This window comes from Natrix helvetica (assembly GCF_964273705.1).
Source record: "Natrix helvetica genome assembly, chromosome: 6".
NCBI classification, from domain to species: Eukaryota; Metazoa; Chordata; class Lepidosauria; order Squamata; family Natricidae; genus Natrix; species Natrix helvetica.
The window spans coordinates 86,093,746-86,109,487 of NC_138553.1; the positions used below are offsets into that span (position 1 = coordinate 86,093,746).

Consider the following 15,742-nt stretch of genomic DNA (forward strand, 5'->3'; position numbering starts at 1 on the left):
CTAATTTAAATTTTATAGACTTTGTTTCCAGCTCTACCCCTACCTGAGAATTGTGGAAATTTTATTTTTAAAAACCCAGCACGCTAAATGTGAAAAGCAAATGGGGTAGACCTATTGTAGAATATCAGAATTTGAAAACCAAAATGAAAGAACGTATTTGGTTCAGTTTCATACTGGTAAATGTTCTTTCCTTTGTACAAAATTATTTTTTTAGAAATAACATACTTGAAATGTTTTCTTCATCCAATGATAATATTGTACAACCTCACAGACAGAAATTCATTGGCTGTGATTAAAATTAGATACTGGCTTTATTAATGACTTAATCATTAGCCCTATATTATATGGAGTATAAAAAATGTTAGTTAGCAATGAGGCTTAACAATTACAGCAGTATTTCTGTATTTCACCATGTGTAAATCATTCTTTCACGGAATTACAGGTTGAGGATTTAGTGTGTGGCAAATTAGTATAATCCAACTGTGGCAAAAGTTTGCTGTCTCCATGATAATTGGTGCCCAGCGACTGTTGCGTAATGCAAAAGGCAGGAAATAAAATCCTCTGTGTCTTCTTTATCCCTTTATTTTAATTAAAAAGAAACAGCCAGTTTAATTACCATTTACTGCTCTTCATGTGATGTCTCTTTGGAATTCAAAGAAACTTGCCTATTTAACTGCAGAAAAGAGAATTTCCCCATTTCTGTTTGCATGACTAACATTTAAGCTGGTTCCATCTGAGGTACATATTGTGGGTTTCCATTTCACCCATAACTGCCACAGCAGCCCATAAAAGCGGTCAGTCTAATCATGCCAGGAAGCTGCACAGACACAGCATAGCGGGCGTCCTCCCAATTCAAAGAACTCAGTCTGACAATCTACCTCCACCAGCCAGTGACAACAAAGAGCAAAGCCAACTAGCCCTCAGGAAAGTGATGTCCGATGGACCCTTCAACCCTGAAGGAGGTGAGCAGAAAAACACCCGGCTGAGGGACGCCTGGCCTGAACCGAGGGCCTTCTGGCCAGGCCTGCTAATTTGTTGCACGGTGAAGTTATTCCCCCGCTCGTAGCCGTAATGTTCCACTGGGTTTAAAGAGATTAAGATTTCTTAATTGCTGAAAGGGCTAGTCTCATAAAGGGTTGAGTCTTCTAACACAAAGAGTGCTCATCCTCCTCCAAAACTCGAATGCCTCGTGCTGATATTGCCAACTTAATGTCATGCATTTAATTTGAACTCCTTAAGCGTGATTAAACCAATCTTTTTGTATAATTAAAGACTATTGTGGCACAGAGGAATTACAAAATGGACACCTTGTCGTTGTTTTGTTGCGTTGGTGCTATCACTTTGACATGTGCTGTGTATTCTGCTGTGAAAAATCTACCTTTCAAAACAAAATTCTTCCCCGGACGTTGAGTAGAAAGGCTCCGTGAAGGCAGCTGCTGAATATCACCTGGGGTCTCTTCATTTGTTCATGGCTTGGTAGACAAGAGGAGCTGGGAATTAGCTTGCTCTCGGCCTCTTTTGTATCCTGTTTGAAAAAGGATAGGGTGGGCCTTCTTCCATTCCAGGCACCCAGAAGACCAGAATAAACAGGAGGTACACCTTTTCCTTCTCTTGGCTTTGTGTCCTCCTCTTCCCTGTCTTTGTTTAACCAGCCTCTGAGTGTCCACTGAGAAGGCCAATGTCATTCTAACTCAATAAGACGTTGACTGTGACCGGCTAGATAGGCTTTGTGCTGGATACACTGGCTGCTTTGCCCTGCAAACACATACAGTATATGGAGTGTCTGAGGACAATAAACCGTTCAGACATGCAAAGGCAAACATGGAAATTTCAAACATTACTTGAGATCAAATAAAAAAGAAACAGTGTTTTCTGCTGAGTTAGTTTCATTCTTAAGCATATTTTACGTTTATTAAAATTTGGGACCATTAATTTTCTAAGGCTGTATATTTCCGGAATGTAATTATGTTAATATTCATCCAGTTTTTCAATTCTGTGTAAAATTTAATTGTTGGATTCAAGAATTTCTTAAGCATACTAGCATTCCAGCTACTGAGGTACCTGGACTGTGCAATTTTGGCACGTTTCAACTGACTATAATACCAAGCAAAAACTCTAGGTAAGTCCTAGTCAGAATGTACCATAGCAAAATCATTAAAACGACCATTATAAATAAACCATAGAAATTTTATTCCTTTTTAGCCAATGCTTTCTAATAAAGCATCTTCCCTATTATCTTCAAACCGTGGATTACTCCATAGTGTCAATTTCTCATGTGATTCTACTTCAAGCTTTAATCCCTTTAATCCCTAATGAATATACTTAAAGCCTAAAACTTGCCAAGATTTCAAAAGGATCACACATTAATTTGTCCCCAAAAGAGCAATATTCACACACACACACACACACACACACACACACCTCATTTCACAGGAATACAGAAATGAACAAGAAAGCCCAGTACTAAAGTTGAATGTCTGCTAAATCAGTGCCACCATCTTCATACCACAACCTCACTTTGGTTAAAGATATTTAAGGGCTTTGAGCCTGGCATAAACATTTTCTCAATGTTTATTTATTTATCTACTAATCTCTCCCCCGCCTTCTCCCATTCTGGCATCTCCCGAAGGGCTCCTTCAGTAGCAGGCACCTCCATTGCTCCTTCTCTCCCCACCCCGCCCCTATTAAGAGATTCCGGAGGTCAGCCTTGGTTCCAAAGCAGCTACAGCCATCCATATTTAATTCTGCAATCCAGCTACTCAGATCTTGCTCTGGTGGAGGCTATCTTATGGTAGAGAGAAACCCAAAGTCAGGTATTTTTCCTGATTGAAATGATTTTATTCTTGGCAAGCCAATTCAACATCTGAGGTTTGCAAGTGACTCAAGCTAGATCTTGAGGGGCTTCCAGAAAATAAAAGGAGCTGGAGCTGAAGAAGCCTCAGGAGGAGATAACTCCTTTTAGATCCTCCTTGTCCTCTCATTGCTGTATGGCTTGATGTTTCTAGAGCGTCTTGATTAGGTTGCAGGTAATATTGGTGGCTTCCATCCATGCCTCTCTTCCCCAGCTGAATGACCCTGCCTCTCACCCCTCTCTGCAGGGTTGCTCAGCTCTCCCTGGCCATGGTGTGGCCAGATCCTCCTCTCACTTTTCTTCTTTCCAGGAAGATTTTCTCTACTCTTCCTATACATTGAAGCTTCTGACAGCGCAGCATAAGTCTGTCCCACTGGGAAAAGAAGTGGGAGGATAAATGTAAAATAAAATGCGCTGATATTGAAAACAAAAGATTAAGAAAATAGATGATAAAAACTAGATGAACTTTTAGCAGGGTTCTTTATGGGTGGTGCTCCCTTGTCTCTGTAACTCTTTCTATTTTCTACTCCATGCAGCAAGGTCTACCAACCACAGGCCAGGAGAAAGCTCAGTCTCTTCCACTGGCTCATCAACCAGCACCTTTGGCAGCGGCTACAGTGTGGACAGTGAAGGAAGCAACGGCAGCGGCAGCGGCACCACCACCACCACCACCACCACCACCACCACCACCAATGGGGACAACCATCTTTTCCCAATTCCAAGAATGTATGGGCTTTTTTTTCCTCATCATTTACTGTGTTTTCCCTAATCCCTGAGAAAAGGTGGTAGAATTGCTCTTCAGACCTCGGGGAAGCAGCTGCCTTCCCTTCTGCCAAATAGTTCCGTGCCCTCCCGTCCCACCTCCAGCCACTGAGTCCCCTCAAGGACAGCAGGGACACTCTTGAGAGTTCATTGAAGTACATGTGGGGGCTGCAAGTGGTTTCTTCCATTGGCAGCAGCATTCGGCCCAACTGGGTTAATCTAGTAAATTAAGCGGTCTCATAGTACCACTTGCAGGCTTTGGCTGGTATTTGGATGAGGTTAACAACGTGCATTGTCAAAACTTTAAAGCTGTGCAGTAGTTATGCATCAGGCAACATCTGGTAGCTCTTAGTGTTACCTTCTATTGCAAGTGATTCCCTTTTTCAAATGGGAATCAAGAGGCTTCCATATTTTTTAGTATCCTACTTGCTTCTCTGTGATCAACTGTTTTTTTTTTTTTGTATTCTGTATATTTATATATTTATACATTTACAGAATCACCTTTATTAACAGCAGACCCACCTATGTTTTTCAACAGAGGAAAGATGAGCCAGAATGGACAAGAAGCCCTGAAGCAATCAGGGGTAGGATTAGCAGAGATTGAAGGTAAAGTGTCTTATCTCAATTCAAAATGAATTATCTAGAAGTCTGTAGAAAATATTTGTTGCTATTCTATTAATCTAAATGCTATTTTTATAAGAAACTCTCTGCTTTATTGTAACCAAAAATGCTATGATGGTAGCAACAATAGGCCTTCCAGTGTAAACAACCTACTGTTAGTAAGAAAACATTATTCAATGCCAAATACTAAACTGCATGCATCTCCAATTAGATTGTGAGGAAGGGGACAGGGATGTGCAAGGATAATTACAACTAGGGAAGGGTCTCCCACAGGTGCCGGGAGATGACGAGAATTGCCATCTTGCTTGCAACTGTAGTTGACATCTTTAAAAAGGCACTGAGTTCATTAACCTCATTTTCTAATCACTTCTGGAAATTCTTATTATTAACTTCTTGCAAGCTATTAGAGAGCACTTCAGAATGACAACTTTGAAAATGCCTGGTGAGTTTGCCTTCTATCCTGAATGAAATGAAATTTTAATCATAAATTTAAAGATTGAAAGACTTTAAAATAAATGGCAAAAAGCTAAATAAGATTTTGATCTCAGGAAGTTATAAACAGACTAAGGATGCAGATAAAATTAGAATATAGAAATTGCTACAATAAGATTTTAAAACTGATAAAAACCAAACAGCTTCTCATGGGAAATAAATAAATTTTGGGTTTTACAAACCATAACAAAAATAAATTAATTAATAGTTTCAAAAAAATAGACACTAGATGGGATTAAAAATTCTAAATGGGGAGGGGACACAAGCCTACTTTGTGTTAATTAACTGGGATCTAAATATGGTGCAAAACATTATAACATTGAAAATATTAAAGGAATGTTTTGAAGAACAGAGCTTGAAATTAATAGCCACAATATGAACAGTGTCAGTCATGTTGTATGCCTCTATGGATAGATTTTGTCCAAAAGATGACATTGAAAAAATGACAACTGTGGGATAAATTTTATTTGACTAGATAGTGATTGTCCCAAAAGTGGACTTTAAAAGGAAGTCCAAGAATGACTTGGAAAAGAAGTCTTACTGGATATACAAGAAACGGGAAATCAAGTAAAATACAAATGATAAACCAAAAAGTGACCTGGAAATTTTGTTTTATTTACAAAACAGGCTTGCTAAAATGTTACTTAGATGAGATAGGCAGGGTGGAAATGTGGTGAATACATAAATAAATACCTTAAGAAATCAAATCCTGCAGCAACATTTAAATGAGTTAAAGATTAAGATAAAGAAGGATTGTAAAGTTGGTTTACTTGATCAAGATTAAAACAAGTCATATTGTTACTTCTGGCAGCCTTTTGTGAACTTTCTGCTGACCCAGCAATAGAAAAGATGATGTTTTATGGACTTGCTCATAGATAAGAGATGGGATATGGCTCCATGGCTCAGGACCTAGTTACTTGCGGGATCGCATCCTCCCACATACATCCCTGCGGCCAATCCGCTCTCACAGGGAGGGCCTTCTCCAGGTGCCGTCCACTAGGCAATGCCAGCGGGCGGCGCCAAGGAGTAGAGCCTTCTCTGTGATGGGCCCAACCCTCTGGAATGACCTCCCCCCCGACATTAGAACCACCTTGGATCTCCGCTCCTTCCGACAAAAATTGAAGACTCACCTGTTCCGATTAGCTGGCCTGGCATAATTATAATTATAAATGTTACAACTGTGAACTCCTGGTAGCATACTCTCACCTGGTTATTTTAAGGGTAATGTTTTAATTTCTAATTGTTTTTAGGGCTTTTAGACCCATATTTATTCTTCAGTACAGTACTGTTAATTTTAACCTCCTCTACATATATATGTATTTTTATAGTTATATTTATATTTGTATTTTATCTTTATTTGTTGTGTGGACTGTACACCGCCCCGAATTCCTTTTTGGGAGAGGGGGCGGTTTAGAAATACGAATAATAATAATAATAATAATAATAATAATAATAATAATAATAATAATAATAATAATAATAATAATAATAATAATAATAATAATAATAATAATAAAGAGATAATTGTTTTTAATGGGGAGAAGTGAAATTTGTTTATACTAGTGATGAAGGTTGGAAGTCACTTCTCTACAATTGATTTTTTATTTATTATATTTTTCATTTTCTCATTCTTTTCTCTTTCTTTTTTTCTTTTTACTTTTTCTGTGCCAAATTCTGGGATGTCAGGGATAATCCAGCAGAATAGTAGCATTTCCTTTCAGTATAACTAAATTAATTTTGCTTTCTTGTTTGTATTATCACAGGTAAAACTCAGGTGATGGGTGAAATAAAGATTGCTTTAAAAAAGGAAATGAAGACCGATGGAGAACAGTTAATAGTGGAAATCCTGCAATGCAGGAATATAACTTACAAGTTTAAATCTCCAGATCATTTACCAGGTATCCTTTGTTCATGAATCGGTATTTTAGTATATATTTTTAAATAATTAGGCCCCAACTACATGCTATATTAATTACCTTAAATTTGGCAATAACATGGCGGGATTTTTGCCATTAGATGCAAAGGGGGAAAATATTATTTTCATAAATTGAATGCCCCTTTGATGCAAATGTTTTCCATGTGCAAAAGTTAAGTTGATGATCCACCCATAGGCATATCCAGGGAATATCTTGGTAGAGCTATTGAAGTGGTTCTCCGTTCTATTTTCCTGTGAGGTTTTTTTATTATTCTTCATAAAAATCATAGAGCTGGAAAGGACCTTGGAGATTATGTAATCCAACCCCTATTTAGTGCACTAACTTTTTCCTATCCTGACATATTTATCTCTGTAAAATGTCAATTATTCAAGAGTTTCTAGAGCTTTTGGAAGGACCGGTCACCCCTTTCAGCTATGTGTCACCTGTAAATGTCATCTTGGCACCAACTTAGGACAGAACATAGTGGCCCCCCATGAATACTTCCTTTCAAGCTAACGTCGGACCCATTAATCAGTAGATTTGGGGATCTGATCATTCAAACAACTGTGGACCTATGATCAGAAGATCTGATGAGGAAAAAAATCTATTTCTGGACCCAATTCTAATATTCCTGTTACAGCTTTTGTGGTCTGGTTCAGAGCCTTTTCTGTCCTTGGCCATTTGCCCCAAGATTCTTCATAGTCTTAGCAATGTCCCATTACATCCTAGCTAGAGATACCAGGAAGATAACAGACTTCCTGAATCATCCTATTGTGGGTCCATACACTGACAGTTCACTGTCTTTCAAAAGAAGGAGAGGATCATTCCCACACAATTTTATGCCTCTACTTTCTCAAGGTTGCTCATGGATTTCCCCAATCCATAGAGAGGTTGTGTCCAAGTATCTTTCGCATTCTTCCATAAAAAGGTTTTCTGAGATTACAGTGAAATGTCATCCCAGGGAAGAGTCTGATGCAGGTATTGGAGTTCTTGCTTCTCTTGAGTTATTTAGTTCCACTTACTTATTACTGACTCATTGACTCATATCAAATCAATCTGATACATACGATTCACATTAAAACCAATTCACACGGTGAACTGAATGATCCAATAAAGCTAGTTGGGTTGACCGTTTTAATCAGGTGAAGGCCACTTTGTGTAATAGAATAATATCTAAGTGCAGAATTTTATTCAGTAAATTCCATAACCTTTGGGACAGCTTTGGAATCGTAGGGGGTGTTGTGAAGCTCAAAATACAGCCAGAGGTTAAGATACTGAGCAGCGGAATAGCCAAGAGAAGTCTCTTTCAAATCTTCATCTGACGTATGAATGTTTGCCATCCTGAATCAATGACTAATCTATGAGTGTTCTATAAAATGGGCCAAACTATCTGTTTCCACAGATTTATATGTAAAGCTCTACGTTGTCAACCTTGGGACTCAAAAGAGGGTGGTGAAGAAGAAGACGAGAGTGTGCAGGCACGACCGAGAGCCTTCGTTCAACGAGACCTTCCGATTCAGCCTGAGTCCCTCCGGCCACTCGCTCCAGGTACTTTGCTCGCTTCCTTCCTTGATGCAGTGCATTCAACCCTCTCATATATTTGCATTTGAAATTCATCTTTTATTCACTCACCTGCCTCTAATATTTATAATATTTCTAGGAATATTCTCCCAATTTTGTTAGCTATTTTTCCTATTTCGGTAAAGCACTTGACCAATTCTTCCAATTTTCTCCACAGAAAACCATGTTCCCATCATTTCCATGCTCTTCTCCTTAAGCATAAGTGCATTTTTCAAGTGATGTTTTGAGTAGAAAAATGAGAGGATGATTTTTAGAAAGTTCTCATTTGAGGTTATTGTAATCCCATCTTATTTCAGTTTTTAAAAAAAGAACAAAAGATTTTGAAGATATTTCAGTTATCCTGTAGATCAACATTAGCAACAACATTGACAAGTTATCAAAGCAGTTGTTGTTGGTAGTTGTATTTTCTGCTTTTGTTTTGGTGGTTTTGTAACTCTTTGGTTGTTTAGGGAAAGATGTGACAATATTTTCCAGTCCTGAGCACCATTGTATGATTCCTCATGACCTCAGCACCTCCCATCTTGACTTTGGTGCACTTTAAGGGCGAATAGTCTTGTAGAAGAAAATATGGCTCACTTTAATGTCCTCCAAATGTGACACAGTCATAACTAGAAGGTACCTGGTTGAGAAAAATTGACCTAAAGTAATTGATTTAAGATCCTTTCTCTTCTCAGGTCGATAGCTTAGTTGAATGGTTTGGCTCTCAGTATACATAAAAATATAAGTTGTCCCTTTGGGATTTTCCGCGACTGAGATGACAGTATATGTGAAAGGGATCTTGGAGTCCTAGTGGACAACCATTTAAATATGAGCCAGCAGTGTGCAGCAGCTGCCAAAAAAGCCAACACAGTTCTAGGCTGCATCAACAGAGGGATAGAATCAAGATCACGTGAAGTGTTAATACCACTTTATAATGCCTTGGTAAGGCCATACTTGGAATACTGCATTCAGTTCTGGTCGCCGGGATGTAAAAAAGATGTGGAGACTCTAGAAAGAGTGCAGAGAAGAGCAACAAAGATGATTAGGGGACTGGAGACTAAAACATATGAAGAACGGTTGCAGGAACTGGGTATGTTTAGCTTAAGAGAAAGAAGGACTAGGGGAGACATGATAGCATTATTCCAATATCTCAGAGGTTGCCACAAAGAAGAGGGAGTCAAACTATTCTCCAAAGCACCTGAGGGTAGAACAAGAAGCAATGGGTGGAAACTAATCAAGGAGAGAAGCAACTTAGAACTGAGGAGAAATTTCCTGACAGTGAGAACAATTAATCAGTGGAACAGCTTGCCTCCAGAAGTTGTGAATGCCCCAACACTGGAAGTCTTTAAGAAGATGTTGGATAGCTATTTGTCTGAAACGGTATAGGGTTTCCTGCCTAGGCAGGGGGTTGGACTAGAAGACCTCCAAGGTCCCTTCCAACTCTACTATTGTATTGTATTATTGTATTGTATATCTAAAATGAATTACTGAAGCCTACATCGATAGCATGACAACGTGGGTCTCTTGCGTAAACTAACAGTCTGGCATTGTATAGCCAGACTACAACCTGGTCTATCAGGGGAGGCTCACTTATGCCACTAGGTGCTTGATTCCAGAAGTCTGAGTCCGAGCCAGACTTTACCTAGCATGTTGCGCAAATCTCCATCATCCTCATCAAAGTGATAAGTAAACATAAAAGTTTTTTCAATGAAGATTTATTGTGACCCTCCTTTATCACACAATGTTTCCCTTTCACATAGATTTCATGATCTGTACAAACTAAATAAAGAAACAATATTGTACGAGAGTAGGCATATTATGGATTATTTAATTTATCTGATGCATTTTGATGATTTATATTAATTTAATGCTATTTCTTAGAGTTGGATTTTGTTTGTTCTTTGTTTTATTTTTGGCAATCAAAATCAATTATTTGATATCCAATTGAATGGCTGCAGATTACCTTTCTTATTCATGATTCTCAATTGTTGTTTTATTATTATGAGTTTTTTTTCTATCTTTTCTTTAAAATTGCCAGTTTTAAACAGTTGCCAAAGAGTCACCAGATTGCAGGCTGGAGCTTGAAATCACTGAGGAGGGAGTATGTTGCGTGTGGACGTGTGTGTATTATAGTCCTTAGCGCCGACGTCTTTCTTTGTGATATAATAACTTTCATTGGATGAAGGAAGTTTCCTATTAACTGCCTCGGGGGGGGGGGGAATGGGCCATTTCCCAAATTAATGACATACATGATGAATATATTCCATGGCAGTATTGAGCTACCAGGTTGGACATGAGCCCATGTGAAATGGTTGTGCAACAGCATTTTTTTTCTTCAAAGAGTTAACATGACAAGAGCATTTATTTTTATTTTTTAAGGGTATTTTAAATGCTTGTATCTTTTTAATCTTGTATGAAACCTATCAATTGTATGAAACCTATCCAATTTTGTTGTATTTAAGTACAATGACAATAAAGATTACACTTATCACTTTCTGCATTTTTTCCTAGGTTCTTCTTGTTTCCAATGGAGGAAAGTTTATGAAGAAAACCTTGATTGGTGAAGCATATATTTGGCTTGATAAAGTGGACCTTAGGAAAAGAATTGTAAACTGGCACAAACTTTTAGTTAGTTCCACACAAGCCCATTGAGTTAAGAGGGCCTTGTTTGATGTCAGACCGATCAAGCTGGAAAAGTCTATTTGTGTGATTCCGGGACTCCACTTTGACGTTAGGTAGGTTTTGCCAAATATGAAACAAGTAACACATGTGCCGGGCTACTTAGCATATTTTCATGAGGGCTAATCCACTGGTTTTACTGTGTAAAAAGCAAGAACAAGACAAGACAGCCAAAGAAAAACATCACGCTTGGCTCAGATGATAAAATAAATCCACTTGAATAATGACAGTGAACTGAGGGTTCAGTGGTGTTAAAACCTTTGTAGCCGTGCAGTCAAGGAATGGTAAAGCCTGTGCTCCAAGGCTTTTTGCAATGCGGGAATTCTGGCTGTGTTTAGAGGCAGACCGACTCCCCGAGAGCGGAACCTGGGTGTTTCTTGTGACATCGGAAGGAGGGCCATTTTATGCAAAAGCACCCGGGGACTGCCTTCCTTCCTAGCCTCACCGATCAGAAGATTACTCTCCTCCGTTGTTCTGTACTTCCGGAGCGTTCAGAGTAAGATGGTGTGCCTCAGGGGCAAGTGGCAGTATCTTTTATTTTTACTTTAAATAGTAGCAATGTTTGTATTTCTTTTCTTGGAGTACCAGTTGTTCAGAGTAACAATTTCAGTGTTTCTCCCGTGAAGAATGCAGAATCGTGATCTTAGGATATTAAGTCCAAAGGGGGAGAGAGAGAGAGAGAGAGAGAGAGAGAGAGAGAGAGAGAGAGAAATGAGGGGAGAGGAGGGGGAGGGGGAATCAGGATTTGTTGTACAGTTGCCACCATAGCATGAAATAAAACGTAGCCCTGAGTGTGTGGAAGAAGCCACTGTCCTCCCTGCCTTTCTCAGTCTCTTGTTTACAAATAATGGAGTCCATGATTCAAAGGGCTTCTAAACAAATATGGCTGTCGTTGGGTGCCACTGTCTGTCGGTCTTGCTGTTGTCGACTACAAGGAACCAAGACTCAAAAGACCGGTAGTTGGAAGTGATCCAGGGTTTAGATTCACTCACGGTGCCAGTGGCTCTTGGCTCATTCTGCAGTTATGAATCTTCTTTTTTTCATGACTTCTAGAATGCGGCGCCATCGTCCTTGGTTGGCGTTGGGGCATATTACAGACTTCATCCCAAGCACACCCCTCCATTCCTAAGGGCCGTTCTGCTGAAGAAAAGCAAAGGGCACGGAGAAGGTCTTGTAGGTCTCTGAGAGGCAAGCCCACGTCTTAGTTCCAAAACAGCAAAGGTGTTTGTAGAGAGAACCATAGAATCACAGTTGGAAGGGAACTTGGAGGTCATCTAGTCCAACCCCCTGCTCAAGAAAGAGACTCTTACAGAGTCCTAGAAGAACAGAGTTGGAAGATCTAAGCCTGCAGCATTCATTACCACCCACTGGGCATTTTGCAGAAGGAATACAAACGGATCAACGTATGGCTTCTGTGAACAAAACGGAATGATGGCCTAGCCTGTAGTGATGCTGATTGGCTTTCTCTTCTTAGGTAGAATCTGTGCAGTAGCAAAAGCTGATAGGCACTGCAAAGTAGCAATGGCAGTGATTAATTTACTACCTTAAAAATTAACATATCTAAAAATTATAAATTGAACAATTGTTATTCAATAAATAAATTAAAATAATTATAAATATATATAATTATAAATAAATTGAACACATTATTCTAAATATTCTAAATTAATTAAATTAATTTAATTTAATCGGTGAACATTTTTCTGGAGTTCCAGAGGCTATAAAATAAATGCAGGAAAGAGAACATTGAAATTATATTTTATGTTTTAATAAAGAAACATTTCATGAACCAATAAGAAGCCAAGAAACAGTTCACAGTCCCAATTTTGTTTTTAGCCATTACCTCTTATGTAATGCTGTGTCCGTAATTAATGGGGAGCAATAGGGTCTGTGAACGTATGCGACCAGCCAATGTTCCGACTTAACTTTCAATCGTCTCAACTTGATAATTATACCTATTTTGATTCGACCCTTGAGGATAGGTGGCCATTCCCCCAAATCACGTAGAAATGATTTAGTACTGCAGCCTATGGGTACCACAAAAGGAAGAGAGCAAATGTCTTACATGGACTGAAACTATATCTCTGAAACAGTTTCCCCAATTCGGTGTCATGTGTCTAGGGGTGTGTGTGAGTGAGTCTTAAATTATGAGATGTGCAATTGTTCTTCTCAATGTTTATAACAAAGACAATGACTCTTCCGGAGGTTGCCATGGAGATTTCAAGAACTAGGAAGCAACAATTGGAAGGCTTATAAATAAGCCTTTAATTATCACTCTTAATCACTTGAGAAGGTTAGGCTGCTGTTACAGGTTGAGGAAGTCAAGAGTAAGAGACTATTTAGGTGAATATCAATATTCGTGTATTTGTTCTTTTTTTAAAAAAAATCTTAATTCTGTTGTTACCCTGGGTTAAATGTCCTTTGGCCTCCAGGTTTCTCAGCCACCGGCCTGCATGGGACTGACCGAGGCTGCTTGGACCTGTCCTCGTTGCACATGCTGTAACAGCCCTGCTTTGAGGAATGTACCTGATTTGTGACAATTTGGAGCGTTGTTAGGAAAAATGGTTTCTATTAAGGCTAGAATTTCTTTTCTCTTCACGTTCTTCAAATATAATTGAGCGCTACCCGAGATGTTTTCTATCAGCTGATCCCTCTTTTACTGGTGCTGGGACTAGCAATTGCCTCCCCAGTGTTCCTTGGGATCAGGTATCTTGATTGTATTAGAATCATTCTATGCAATGGAGAAACCCATTTAATGCAGTTTCCTTTTTATTAATGAAGATAAAAAATAGCATTATGGCAGTTATTTTTTTATCAAAGAAAAATCACAGAACCTTATTATTTAAGAAGATGTGTAGATATTTCAGCCTTTTTCCTGTTGATAGGGTGGAGAGAAATTGTGTTATATTTATTTCTTACATCAGGCAAAAGCAAGATTTCTTATCTGAGAGTGAATATGGATTTCTTGGAAAATATGTCTTGTTGGTGGCACAATTAATTTTATTGTACATCACGCGACTCTGCTGAGCTGAAGGTAAAAATAGTGTTGTGCAATAAGCCTTGTTCAGGAGGAAAAAAAACTTGAAGTATGAGTTAAAGCACAGAACGTGTATGTGTATTGACAAATGAGGGATCATTTCTATGAAAGAATCACATATAAACACACACACACACACACACACACACACACACACACCTTCATCTGCTTGAGTTTATGACCCAAAGTGTTTGAGTTCCTGTGATGAATGCTAAAATATTTTTTGTTATCCTAATTCTTTAAACTAAGAATGGTATCCAGGAGCAACACAAATGCTATTTATTCTGCTCTGCCTCCTCCCCTCTGAAGGAACATCTGTGACAATTCTTCAATGCCTACCACAACAAATAGGAGTACCGCATTGTGGATGCACTGGAGACACCAGTAAAGTGAAAATCCAGCTCCTTATTGTTACTTGAATTGTCTTTTCCTAAATGCCTATATCGTTTGTTTTGGGGCGCAACTGCGGAGTATGAATCTGTAGCTGGTAACCAGCTGATACGGCTTCTTTTTCTGAGGATGAAAAAGTCAACAGTAAACATCTCTTATATTGTATGTAAGATAGCGTGCTTGATATAGAACTATTCAGAATTTCCATTTCTAAATATTTCATATAGATTTTAATGGTATATTTTTAACTTTTTATTTAAATCATACCTGATAATTAAATATTCAAATTATAGGCCATTCTACATATGAAAGTATGCCTCTATCAGTGAGGGGCAAAAAGTAAACAAAATAGTAGCCCCTTGTATGATGAAGAAATTGAAGGAAAATTGAGTGTGTAAATCTGGGCAAGATCCTGAATTAGAAATTGTTGCTAAACTAAAATAATATCTGGATACTCTCTCTTCAAATTGTAACTTGTTTACTGGTGATTCCTTTTATTTATTTGCTTACTTATTTCTGCAACATCACAAGTACCCTAATGGTTTTTTAAAAACACATACTTGTATATTTATATATCATGAACTTGAACGACTCTGAAGAAAGCTGTTTCCTTAATATGGTATCATCTTGTAAATATACATTTTTGTATTGAAACACGGCTGAGTTTAGATTCCAGGCCTCACCTGTTATTTTAGCATGTCATCGTCAATACAAGTTGGATGCGTTTTTTAAAAATGTGAGCACTCAGCAGTGACAACCTCAATGCCACCCTTCTGTTAGGCAAAATTCATAACTTATACTTGGAGTAGTAATGAAAAGAATAACGATAACAGGAGCACCAAAGGCACACCCATCTTATAAGTTTTTGAAGAGATGTAATATTTCCACGATGAACATTGCATGCTTCTGAGGTGTTTTGTTAAATTTTGTTTTTGCCTTCCAATCCTCCAAGAAAAAGAAACCTTTCAAATTATTTCATCAACATCTGCAAAAATTTCCAAAAGAAGAAAGAAAGGCTCTTAAATCATTGCTCAGTCTGTCTCTAAAATCCATGTCATGGTTTAGTGATTGTGTACAGGGTGTATCTTGAAAACTCATGTAAAAATGTGTTGTACAAAGGCTGTTAATCCCAGCCTTGCGAATAAATATTTCAAAATATACACATACACACACCCCTTCCCACCACCCTTTTCATGACCTTCTCTTCTTGCTCTGAATAAATAATAATAATAATAATTAATGGAACAAAAAAGAAAAGGACATTGAAAGTAGCATGTCAGTTTTGGCTCGGTTGAAATAAGAGCACTCCAGGAGACCTTGGGGCCGCTGCAGGTGGTTGTCTTCAGTAAGGATTGGTTCCTTCGTGCACCTGCTTCAAAGGGCCACGTAGGAAACAGTAACACTAAACAATAACAGTTTATTGATTAGTCAGGA

The 15,742-nt window shown here is 38.4% G+C and overlaps 1 protein-coding gene across 5 annotated transcripts in view; it reads left to right on the forward strand.

Moving 5' to 3' along the window:
• Positions 1–15,478, forward strand: part of PCLO (piccolo presynaptic cytomatrix protein) — a 100,679-nt gene extending 85,201 nt beyond the window's left edge. For 3 of the 5 annotated variants that reach the window (XM_081956894.1, XM_081956895.1, XM_081956898.1), the window contains 6 exons: positions 780–962; positions 3,388–3,577; positions 4,152–4,219; positions 6,490–6,624; positions 8,045–8,190; positions 10,714–15,478. In XM_081956894.1, the coding sequence (XP_081813020.1) occupies positions 780–962; positions 3,388–3,577; positions 4,152–4,219; positions 6,490–6,624; positions 8,045–8,190; positions 10,714–10,854 (863 nt within the window). In that variant the 3' untranslated portion in view covers positions 10,855–15,478. The remainder of the gene's footprint in view (positions 1–779; positions 963–3,387; positions 3,578–4,151; positions 4,220–6,489; positions 6,625–8,044; positions 8,191–10,713) is intronic. The other 2 variants (XM_081956896.1, XM_081956897.1) reach the window with 2 other exon arrangements.
• Positions 15,479–15,742: the final 264 nt, after the last annotated feature.